The sequence below is a fragment of the Cnephaeus nilssonii genome (genome assembly GCF_951640355.1).
Source record: "Cnephaeus nilssonii genome assembly, chromosome: 1".
NCBI classification, from domain to species: Eukaryota; Metazoa; Chordata; class Mammalia; order Chiroptera; family Vespertilionidae; genus Cnephaeus; species Cnephaeus nilssonii.
In genome coordinates this window covers 51,066,926-51,079,946 of record NC_137072.1, presented here as the reverse complement: position 1 = coordinate 51,079,946, position 13,021 = coordinate 51,066,926, and the positions used below count along the sequence as shown (strand labels likewise).

General features: G+C 39.7%; 1 protein-coding gene across 1 annotated transcript in view; it reads left to right on the top strand.

The window, feature by feature from the left end:
- The window catches only part of LOC307102869 (uncharacterized protein C4orf17), a gene marked incomplete at its 3' end in the record, with an annotated part of 60,019 nt that extends 53,584 nt beyond the window's left edge, over positions 1-6,435 (top strand). Inside the window, exons 7-10 of the mRNA XM_079776559.1 lie at positions 1,800-1,881; positions 2,929-3,118; positions 4,729-4,772; positions 6,233-6,435. Coding sequence (XP_079632685.1) covers positions 1,800-1,881; positions 2,929-3,118; positions 4,729-4,772; positions 6,233-6,435 — 519 coding nt within the window. The remainder of the gene's footprint in view (positions 1-1,799; positions 1,882-2,928; positions 3,119-4,728; positions 4,773-6,232) is intronic.
- Positions 6,436-13,021: the final 6,586 nt, after the last annotated feature.

Genomic DNA, 13,021 nt, shown 5'->3' with positions numbered 1-13,021 from the left:
GAAAAGGGGTCTGTGGAGAGAATGAGCTCCAAAAATCTGCCCAGGGTTGTATGAGTCTTTAGTCTAGTATAAGCTGCACCTGCAGAGGAGGAGATTCTGAGACCTGGCGGGAGGAGGCTGATGGGAGGCAGCACGTTGCTTAGAGAAGCTGAACTTCTGAACCTGCCAGATTGAAGAGACCTTGTTGAACACACCAGAAATTCAGTTGAGACCCCAGAAAGGTCAAACCTCATAAAAACCAATAGGGTTTTCTAGCCCCACAGTAGGGGCTACTATGGACCTACACTCCAAGTCCTAAAATCAAATTTCAACAGATGAAACTCACCTGCCAATATATTTACTACCTTCTGGAACAAAATTGAATGAAAAGAAGAGAGGGCATATTCTACTTCCTCTCACTAAAAGGATGCTTATAATTTTCTCAAAGTTGATCAATGGGTAATCTATGAGTTAAAGAAGCTGGGAGTAATACATAATCACCATATTGGTGAAAATACCTTTAGAGGCAGAGTGGCCCGGAGGGTACAAAGGGTTCTTCCTATTTTTGCCATAGCTATTGATTTATTGTAAAATTAGGAGCAAATTTAATTTACTGTCTTCAGGATGTGACATTACTGAGGACAAGAATCTTAATAATATAACAAAGCTCAATATAAGGCAATAAATTTTTCTGTCCTTTAATTTCAACTCTGTATCTCCAGTATCTAGATCAATGACAGACACTAATATTAGTTGAATTAATAGCATTTTAAGAAAATATTTCAGGCAGAGAGACTAGGAAAAAAGATGCTGCAGTAGCTCCAGGAAGAATTGATGATGGTTTAGATTGAGAAAAGGCTGTGCTGATAGAGAGAAATGGAGATACCTGAGAATTATTTAGAAGGAAGAATTTACTGAACTTGTTTGGCATTGTTCAGGATGAATCCCAGGCTGTGGCTTGGACATACATTCATATATGCTGGTGCTGTGCACTGAGACAGGGGAACCAGGAGGAACAGCGAGTTCAGTGCACGTTTTAGAAAGAGAAAGATGGAGATTTAGTTTTAGATATTTTGTGCAAAGTAACTATAGTACAGCTAAATGGATACACCTAGTAGACTGATGGTTATATAGGACTGAAGTTAAGGAGAGAGGCATGAATTTCAGATATGTCTAAATTCTAACAGCAGATGGAGTTTAGGGTCAAACTGGAAATATCATGAGTTTAATACTTTGCACTTTAATACTTATTATAGTCCATTTTATTAGAATTCATTATTTCATATATTAATCTCCTCTATCATACACACTTCAGCCCTTAGCTCCTGATAAAAACTGTCAAAGAAGGATTCTGATTTACAAACGGGAATTAGATTCCTATCCCATTGGGCCAATCACTATGTTCAGGGAACTGAAGAACAATGATGAATCCAGCTAGCTTCACCCCCGTAGAGAGGAGCAAGCAGTACAGAGGAGACAGTGCTGTGACTGGAAGGTCCCCATTAGAATCCCATGGTGCAAAGGGAAAGGATCAATTCCCCAAAAGAAGAAAAATAAATGTCTCCTCCAGATAATGGTTGTAATTAACAGACAAAACAAGGGAAACCACATCCTGTAACCTAAACTATTATTACTGGTATTGGAGGTGTTGTTTCTTTAAAGATTCTGCTAGTTCCCAAGCTAAAAATCTCAATTGATTTAATTGAACACTGTGTACATAGTGACATCTGGGAAGATGAGACTGTGGAGAAAGTAAAGGGAACTTTATAAGCCTTGTACCATTTATTTGCTCACGATGTAATTCTAATATTCTGTATCAGATTCTGGCAAAGCTCTGTAACATTTTACATACTGATTCTCTGGCCGAAGTTCTACAGTGGCTGCTTCACGCAAGTTCAAAAGGTGAGATTAACACAGAGCCTGTTTCTTCCTTTGGTATGGATGGCAGTAGCATAGCCTTCCAGCTTCCAGATTCTAACAGTTCTGCCAATTCCCACCCAAACCATCAACTCAGTCATCTCCTAGCCTCCGGTGGGCCCTTCTTGGCCTATTCCATGAAAACACAAGCCAGTCTTAATGGGATAACCATAAATAGCATAGAGCAGCTATCCTCACACTTAGCTGGTCATCAGACTGATGGAGGCCAAACATCTGAGGTCGGTGAAACCTGGGAATTTGCATTTCTAACAAGTACCCCCAGATGATGTCAATAATGCTGGTCTGGGACAACTATTTGAGAACCATTGCACTAATCAAGTTCAGAAATACCAATGTGCCAAGAACAGAGTCATATTTTAAGTGGGAGCATTTTGAAAATAGTTCCTTACCTCAGGAATTCAAGACTACTTGGCAGGCAATTGAGAAGTATTTTGGGGTAAGAAGTCTTTAGTTATTCTCTATTATATTTCCTTTTTAAGAATGTAACAAAAAATTACACAAGAAATAAGTGCTTATTGTTAGGGATCAGGGAGAAAAAATAAAAGAAGACCAATAATAATAAATAAAACTATCACAGACATCATTTCAGTGAATAGTGTATTTCTTTCTAGATATGCATGTAATTATGATTTAACTATCCATCTGTAAGATCATAGTACTTATTATTTTTAGAGGTATACTTTTTTTTATCTTTTCTTTTTTCATGTGGCAGTGGCCTGTAAGGCTGAGTTTTGTACTCAATATTTGAAAACCACCCCACTGCCATTCATGGACAATCCCTCAGTGAGTTAACCACTCTGGGCACTACAGTACCACAGGTCATCAGAAACTAGGTTGTTGTAAATCAACTTTTCTGCAGAAACATTGATTCACACATACTAGTCGGTGCCTTCCCAGAAAACAGATTAGCAGCCTTTAACACTGGCGTGCTGGATAGGAAAAGTAGTTCAGTGTTTCCAGACAGTGATCATTACAACCTTCATGCCCCTCTCACCCCTTTTGTTAAATCAGAGAAAGAGTGGGTCTCAGCTTTGATTCATGCTGAGCTGTCTGAGATAAACGTGTTGGCTCGCCCTCTGAGAAGAAGCGTCTCTGCAGAACCAGCAGCAGTGTCTGGGAAGCTAACCAAAGTTAAATCTTCAAATTCACCTGTGAAATCAAAAGTGCTGACCAGACCTAGAGAAGAACATCAACTGACCAGGTAAGTAGACACCCTGGCCACGTAGAGGGCATATGTACATAAAGACTTTGAATTCTCTTTTCATTACATTTAGAAACATGCTGAGTTTTTAAGACTCCTCTTTATTCAGTAAATGACAATAATGTGTGTTTAGTTTTGTAGGGTATTTTCATTTTCATAAATGTAATGAAAACCACTCTAAATACCATATATATATATATATATATATATATATATATATATATATATATATATAATTTATTTTAGAGAGGAAGGGAGAGGGAGAGAGAGATAGAAACATCAATGATGAGAGAGAATCATTGATCGGCTGCCTCCTGCACATCCCTTACTGGGGATCGAGCCTGCAACCCAGGCATGTGCCCTGATCAAACCTGGGACCCTTCAGTCTGCAGGCCAATGCTCTATCCATTAAGCCAAACCAGCTAGGGCTAATTACTATTTTTCAGAGCATTTTTGCAGAGGCTAGGTCTTCCTTACCCAATAATCTTTCTTTTTGAGCAAACTTTTCTTTCCTCTAAGGCAAGCATGTCAAACTCAAAGGCTAACACGGGCCCAATAAAAGAGGCATGTGGCCCACAGGCTGTGAGTTTGACATACTTGCTCTAAGGGCAAGAGTAGCCACCCAGAAACCCAAGAAAACATAGTTTGTTTGTTTTTTAGTTTACTTAAAAATAAAAGCTATAAAGAAAATCTAAATTGTATTGTTATTGTATATCTTGTTGAATGTGTATCATAGAGGCATCACTTTTTTGTATAAACAATGCAAGGTTAAAGTACATTGCTTCACTTGATTATCTTGGACATACTCCTGGGGGTTGTCAAAGGGAAAAAAAATAACTATTAAGGGGATTGGGGAATATTTCAATTGAAATTCTTCCTAAATCTTATCATTTCAATGACAAAAGAAAATGTATATTTGTGTATAACATCATGATGGAAGAATGTGGTAAGATGTTATTTAAGCTGGGAGAGAAAATCTTATTGCTTTAAAATTAAAAGTTGAGTAAAACTTAAATTCAGAAACAGTAAATATTCAAAACACATAATAGATCATTTTAAAAAGCATTAAGACAGAGGAGAATTCTGTAGCACTGCAATTTGTCTCCACCTTAAAGTTCCCATAAAATTAGAAATTGGAATGCCCTGACCGGTTTTGCTAAATAGTTAGAGCATTGTCCCGGACACTGAAGGCTGGTGGGTTCAACTCCCGGTCAGGGTGTGTACCAGGTTGCGTGTTCACATATGGGAGGCAACTGATTAATAGATGTCTGTCTCTCTCTCTCTCTCTCTCTCTCTCTCTCTCTCTCTCTCTCTCTCTCTCTCTCTCATCAATGAAAAACAAGTGAGGACTAAAAGAAAAAAATTAGAAACTGGGAGGTAGTCAGGGTCACTCTCTCTACCTTAGAATGATGTACTAGTTTAGATATTTACTTCAAGTCAGAAGAATTTTTCATTGGAAAATACATTTACTACTGTCTACTTTGAAACAGAAAGAATTGGACTAGGCTATTTAAGACAACATTACTTAGCTTATATGATGATAATGCAGCCTATAGAAAATACCTATTTGTATCTGTGAATTTCATTTTCTTTTTCTCCAATTGATTTAGAGTGTCAAGTCAAGGATCTGAAGAAAATAAGGTGGTACCAAAAGGTTAAGTACTATAGTTTGTGATAATTACTGAATTGTTATAAGGAGACCAGTAAGTATCTAGCTAGTTAGGGAAACAGATATTAAGGATCTATGGTTTTAAATGCAGTAAACTACAATAGTGACTTCCAGCTACTCTAAGGGGCAGCATCTGTTGAATTTCTCATAGAGGTAACATTTGACAGATTTGTATTGAAAGGTTAAGTGCCTCAGGGATAGACACTCTTTGAGAAGCAAGACAGAAGGACACAGGGAACTCAGGGTGACAGGAGGAGCCCTGGATTGACTTAACAAAAAGACAATGATATCAGAGTTTTGGTTCTTCGCAGCTTAACTGTCATTGAGCCAAATGATTTTCACTAGACACAAAGTCAACCAGAGAAAACAGTAAAATGGCAATCAGCCAGCAGATGCCCCAGGAGATAGCTGATATATGAAAGAGAGGAGCAGTTTTGTGTCCTTACCAGAAGCCCAGCCCCAGCCTATGATGTGGACCACGAAAAATCAAGGATTGTGGAAAGACCTACATTGATGCAGAATAGCCCACCTGAAATATCCCTGTGGGATTGGTAGCTCCCAGCCTTAAAACAAGCACAGGAACAATGACTATAGAGCAATGGCTATACACTATGTCTACTAGACTCAAACGGAAGTCTGCCTTATTATTTCTACAAGTTCCCCTTATACCAGGAATGACATGGTAATTAATTAGAATTCCTGGAGGTCACTCTAGATGCCAGCAGGTTCTGTTGGAGTTAACCAACCCAAAAGGGGCTCTATCTGCTAATAGGCAATGATAAGTGTAATTTAGAAATTAGAAAATAACCCCTTATTCTGACAATCCAAGGATTGTCTATTGTATCTGTCTTCTTCTATAAAGCTCTTCACTGCAGGACTACAAAAACCTGATAGTGGTGTTTCTATTATTCAATGTTATGTTTTACCTGTTGGTCCCAAGTATATTTTACCCTGTCTAGATATTTGGAAAACTTTTGTATAAGAATCCCTAAAATCATACACCTTTGTGTCCAGTATTGATATTTAGCATCTCCTAAAATCTTTATTCTTCCTTGGATGTGACCATGTAGGCCTGGTGAAGGTCTCACGAGTGCAAATAACTTGTTTTAACAAACTTGTCTATTTTTTGTCTATCAGGACAATAGATCCTTCTCCTTTTGCTCATTAGCCCTATAATGCCCATCAAAAGCCCTAGTTTATTTTTACCAAAATAATGTTTAATTCTAAAAGCAGAGAACATACCTATATGCAAAAGAACAAATAACTCATTCAAGATGAGCAGATGATATGAAAGATGAGAATAGATTATTTTATAAATTTGGGGTGTATTTGGTTCACCTAAACTTCATATAAATTTTTTTGTATGCTATTTGCTATTAAAACATGGCAGAAGCTGTGTTCCATGTCTCAATTATGATCTTATTTTGATTTTTTTTCTATTTCAGAGGCTGAGCACAAACCTGCAATGTTTATAAGAAGAAATAAGATGACAATACCAGTTACAGAATACTTCAGCAAATCAAACTCTCCTCCCAGGCCTAAAACTCAGGAGAGCATATCAACAAAACCAATGTCAGCAAGGATTATACACCAAGAATACAATCTCTCTCCCCAAAGAACATTTTCTCCTTTAACATACCAAAGGTAGAAAATCTAGACGGGCTAATTCTCTCATACACATGAGCTTCACTTTGTTACAACATAAAATTATTATTTTTTAAATATTTTGGTCTCAAGGAATCAATAGCTCCTCTAAACTGGTGGCACATGTAAATCTCAAAGCACCAGCAGATAATGCTACTAAACAAATATTACTGGAGACAATATTTCTATTTGTAGTTAATTTTAACACCATATATAAAAAATGTTTATTTATATACTATATTTCCAATCTGGCCCTGAATTAGAAAAATCATCCATAATCAAATTTAAGTAGTTATGATTCCATACCTGCTGAAAACTCTGACAGAGAGACAAACAGAATTTTAACATCTGAGCTTATTTCCACAACCTACAGTGTTAAAATGTTGTTGGGTTATTATGAAAAAAATGCTTACCGCCTTCCAAAAAGGAAAAGCTATAAAAATTATCCCTAATTTATGAGCCAGAAAGAAACTAGTTCCCACTCATTTCTAGTTGTGAATATTAACAAATTTCCTAATATTGAGCATTTGTATTATTCCTTAAAATAAAACCACTCTTGGGCCATGATTATTATTCTGTCAGTGTACTGCTGGATTATATCTACAATTAGCCACTTTATCATTTAGAATGTTTGCTTGATATTTAAAAGAGATACTATAAATTGTGTGTGTTTGTACATATGTTCATTTGTGTTTGTAATCTTAATATTTATATTGCACTTACTGTATGTCAGGAATCATCCCAAATACTTTAAATAGAATAACTTTTAAAATATATACTTTTTTTAATTTCAGAGAGGAATGGAGAGAGAGAGATTGAAACATCAATGATGAGAGAGAATCACTGATCGGTTGCTTCCTGCACACCCCACACTGGAAATTGAGCCTACAACCCAGGCATATGCCCTTATCAGGAATCGAACCAAGACCTCCTGGTTCATAGGTTGATGTTCAACCACTAAGCCATGCCAGCTGGGCTAGATATATTAAATTTTAATTGTCACAATAACTATTTGAGGTAGCTACTATTGTTATTCTCTCTTTTAAAAAAATAAGACAATTGAGGAATAGAGAGTTCTGCTCTTTGGGATGGGATATACATTGGTAACAAGTGTCATCTTTCAAATACAATAGAAGTTTATACATCACCTAGAGTTCAAAGTGTGCATTTTCAAGTCAGCAGATGACTTTGCTTTATTGGTGATCCAGAGGGCTTGGATCCTTCCATCTTGTGGCTCAACTATCACCTACTGTTTCACCAACTACATCCTGCTGGTAGAATTGGGCCTAAACGGGCCGTTGGACATCCCTCTCACAATCCAGGACTGCTGGCTCCTAACCGCTTGCCTGCCTCTGCCTTATTGCCCCTAACTGCTTCTGCCTGCCAGCCTGATCACCCCCTAACCACTCCACTGCCAGCCTGATTGATGCCTAACTGCTCCCCTGCCAGCCTGTTTGCCCCTAACTGCCATCCCCTGCAGGCCTGGTCACCCCTAACTGCCCTCCCCTGCAGGCCTGGTCCCCCCAACTGCCCTTCCCTGCAGGCCCGATCACCCCCAACTTTCCTCCTCTGCCGGCCTGGTCACCCCTAACTGCCCTCCCCTACTGGCATGATCGCCCCCAACTGCCCTCCCTTGCAGGCCTGGTCCTTCCCAACTGCCCTCCCCTGCTGGCCATCTTGTGGTGGCCATCTTGTGTCCACATGGGGGCAGGATCTTTGGCCACATGGCGGCAGCCATCTTGTGTGTTGGAATGATGGTCAATCTGCATATTACTCTTTTATTGGATAGGATAGAGGACTGGTGCATGAATGGGGGACAGCTGGTTTGCCCTGAAGGGTGTCCCGGATCAGGGTGGGGGTTCCCTTAGGGTGTGGGGCGGCCTGGGCGAGCGGCCTGTGGTGGTTTGCAGGCCGGCTATGGCCCCCCGGTGACCCAAGCGGAGGCCCTGGTATCTGGGATTTATTTATCTTCTACAATTGAAAGTTTGTAGCCTGGAACGGAGCCAAGACTCTTGCTTGCTCCGTGGTGGCAGCCATTTCTGTTGGGATTTATGTATCTTCTATAATTTAAACTTTGTAGCCTGGCTTGGAGGACAAGGCAAGCCAGGGCTTCAGAAGCTTGGCTTCCTCCATCGCTGGAGGCAACCCTAGCCTTCTGCTCTTTCCAGCTCTGTGGCTGCCGCCATTTCTGTTTGGATTTATTTATCTTCTATAATTAAAACTTTGTTGCCTTGAGTGGAGGCCTAGGCCGGCAAGAGCAGGCGGAAAGCTTGGCTTCCTCCATTGCCAGGGAAACCCAAGCCTCCCTCCTGCTCTCTGTGGCCGCAGCCATCTTGGTTGGGTTTATTTGCATATTCACTCCTGATTGGCTGGTGGGCGTGGCTTGTGGGTGTAGTGGAGGTATGACCAATTTGCATATTACTCTTTTATTAGATAGGATATATATTTTTTAGAGGCCCAGTGCATGAATTCGTGCATGGGTGGGGTCTGGCCAGCCTGGCCAGGGAGAGGGGACATGGGCGGTTGGCTGGCCTGCCTGCTGGTTGAACTCCTGGTTGAGGGAACAATTTGCATATTAGCCTTTTATTATATAGGATATACACTGAGTGGCTAGATTATCATGCATTCAGAGATCATAATAATCTGACCACTCAGTGTATATCTCCTCAGTGGCCCTTTCCATATATAAAGTGAAATGACACATCACTTTACTTTGTAATTGTCAGTATTTTACGGGTTTCATAATTGTTCATTGAACTCCTAAAATATATTCCTTCAGAATTGCTTCCTATTTTCCTTTTTCAGTTTCCAGTATTTTCAAATTCTCCAAAGTGGCAACGCAGTGACCTCTGGGGAATCAGTCAAAAGCAGCGATTTTCAACTAGCATGCCACAAAATTTTTTCAAATCTACAATACCTATTAGGGATCCTGACCTCTTTTCCTTTAGTTAAAAAAAAAAAAAAGACAACTGCAAGCATTAGAAAAGCTGCTCAGTGTGAGTGAATAAAAAATATAGCTTTTTTTGTCACATATATGTATATTTTGGCAAAATATGTACATTTTGGTGTGCCACAGAATTTTAGTAATTAGTTTGTGTGCCAGGAGATGGAAAAGGTTGAAAATCGTTGGTCTAAAGAATGCTCCTCCCATATAAGAATGGCCTTGCTTTATGAAGACCATATATTTTTAAGAAATGATATGAAAGAAAATCCTATTATTTCAGCAGACATATCTCTTTTGGCATATTTATTTAAATACTAACTGAATTTCCCACCTTTATTATGTTCCAATACAAGTGACTTTAATTTACTGGTTTTAAATAGTAAGGTACTTCATCAAACCAAGAGTGTTGAGGGAAAAGAATATATTAAGAAAAAAGATTACTGAGAGAAACCAAGATGGCGACATAGGTAAACACCTAAACTTCTGCCTCGTACAACAATTTCAAAACTAAAACAAAAAGACAAAATGGACATCATCCAGAACCACAGGAAGGCTGGCTGAGTGGAATTTCTACAACTAGAAAGAAAGAGAAAAGCACATTGAGACTCAGAGGAGCTTCAGGAGACAGAGGTACTGAGACGCGTGCGTGGAGAGGACTGGCAACTGAGTACGCGGCTGGCTTTCTCAAGCGGGAGGAAGACAAAAGCTCCCAACTGCACTGAACTCCAGTTCCGGGTGAGACTCTGGGGACCCAGACTCATACGGGGTGAAACTGGACTGTCAGGAAAGAGAAAAGCACACTGAGAATCAGAGGAACTGCAGAAGGCAGACGTACCGAGGCGCGCGTGTGGAGCGGGTGGACAACTGAGTACGTGGCTGGCTTTCTCAAGCAGGAGGGAGACAAAAACTCCCGACTGCACTGAACTCCAGTTCCGGGCGAGACTCTGGAGACCCAGACTAATTCGGGGAGAAACTGGACTGTCGGGCAGTGGACGGAACTCGAGGGCGGCTTTCTCTCAGAGGTGCTTGCAGCGATTACCGAGGGACACTGAGACCCAGGGGCCTCATAGGGCAAGGCTGACGGGAAACTAATGCTGTCTGCTCCACCCTGAGACTCTGCCCCATCCAAGCTGAGCACAGAGGCTTTTGCAAGTCTTGTCTCATAAGGGTGTCTCCAGCACAGAAGTTTTCCCAGCGTAGACACAGCTGATCCTCACAGCCAATTGGCCTGGAGGTCAATTCCTCCCAGTAATACCAACAACAATCAAGGCTTAACTACAACAAGACTGTGCACACAGCCCACAAAGGGGTGCACCAAGAGTGTCCACGCCAGGTAACTGGGGAGGCTAAGCCACTGTGCTCTATAGGACACTAGCACACAAAGCCACTCTATCAACTCAGGGAAGCAGCCAAAATGCGGAGACAAAGAAACAGATCACAAATGAAAGAAATGGAGGAAAGCAAACAACTGGATATAGAGTTCAAAACCATGGTTATAAGGTTTTTCATGAATTTTCTAGAAAAGGCCAATAAATTTAGCGAGACCCTCGAGGATATGAAAAAGGACCAACTAGAAATTAAGCATATACTGACTGAAATAAAAAATATTATACAGAGACCTAACAGCAGACTAGGGGATCGCAAGAATCAAGTCAGATTTGAAATACAAAGAAGCAAAAAACAATCGGAAAAGCAAAAAGAATACAAAAATATGAAGATAATGTAAGGAGCCTCTGGGACAACTTCAAGTGTACCAACATCAGAATTAAGGTGGTGCCAGAAGAGAGAGAGCAAGATACTGAAAATCTATTTGAAGAAATAATGACCAAAAACTTCACCCACCTGGTGAAAGAAATAGACTTACAAGTCTAGGAAGCACACAGAACCCCAAACAAAAGGAATCCAAAGAGGACCACACCAAGACACATCATAATTAAAATGCCAAGAGCAAAAGACAGAGAATATTAAAAGCAGCAAGAGAAAAACAGTTACCTACAAGGGAGCACCCATACAACTGTCAGCTGATTTCTCAACAGAAACTATGCAGGCCAATCGGGAGTGGCAAGAAATATTCAAAGTGATGAAGAGCAAGAACCTACAGCCAAGATTACCCAGCAAAGCTATCATTTAGAATTGAAGGGCAGGTAAAGAGCTTCACAGATAAGAAAAAGCTAAAGGAGTTCATCACCGCCAAGCCAATATTATATGAAATGCTGAAAGGTATTCTTTAAGAGAAAGAAGAAGAAAAAGGTAAAGATAAAAATTATGAACAAATACATATCTATCAACAAGTGAATCTAAAAATCAAGTGAATAAAAAAAATGATGAACAGAATAAACTGGTGAATATAATAGAATCAGGGGCATAGAAAGGGAGTGGACTGACAATTCTCAGGGGGAAAGGGGAGTGGGGGTTGCAGGAAGAGACTGGACAAAAATCATACACCTATGGATGAGGACAGTGGGGGGGAGGTAAGGGCAGAGGGTGGGGTGGGAACTGGGTGGAGGGGAGCTATGGGGGAAAAAAGAGGAACAATTGTAATAATCTGAACAATAAAGATTTATTAAATTTTAAAAAAAGAAAAAAGATTACTATTACTTAAAAAATTTTTTAAAGACCTCAGAAATTATTTCTAATTGTAATCTTCATCTTCTTGTCATCAGCAGCCTAAATAAGATATGGACTTGTAGTAGATAGAATTGTGTCCACCTGAAAGATGTGTTCAAATCATACTATCTAGTACTTGTGGATGAAACCTTAGGGGCTTTGTAGATGTAATCAAGTTAGGATGAGGTCATACTGGATTAGGGTGAAACCAAATCCAATGATAGGTATTCTTGTAAGAAGAGGGACACAGACACAGGCACAGGAGAGAGGAGACAGAGAGTGAAAGGTCATGTGATGACAAAGCAGAAATTGGAGTGACACAGCTGCAAGCCAAGAACACCAGAGAATGCTAACAACCACCAAAGCTAGGAAGGACTAGGAATAATTCTTCACTACAGCTTTGGAAGGAACAAGATACTACCAACACCTCGATTTTGGACTATTAGCCTCAACTGTAAGATAATAAATTTCTTTTGTTTTAAGCCACCCAACTTGTGTTAATTTGTTATGGTAGTCCTAGGAAATATAGAACTTTTTTAGTTAGAAAAAATAAGCTATGTACATAGTGCCTGTAATTATTTTCCCCACCTTTCAAAATTAAACTGTGCCTATTCCTTATGGAACAATTTAAGTAAAAGGAATAGTATGTCATGCTACTAAACCCTATTTACTCAGAAAAACCTAAACCTTTGAAAAATACAACTTAAGACATAAGTTTGTTCTTCTAGAATTGTAGGGACTTGGTATTTATGTACCTTGCTCACAGACCTTAGTTTAAATGGGTAACTATAATAGATTACTAAGAATAAAGCATGCCCTAACCAGTTTGGCTCAGTGGATACAGTGTCAGCCTGCGTACTCAAGGGTCCCAGGTTCGATTCTGGTCAAGGGCATGTACCTTGGTTGCAGGCACATACCCAGTAGGAAGTGTGCAGGAGGCAGCTGATCGATGTTTCTTTCTCATCGATGTTTCTAACTCTCTATCCTTCTCCCTTCCTCTCTGTAAACAATCAATAAAATATATTTAATTAAAAAAAAG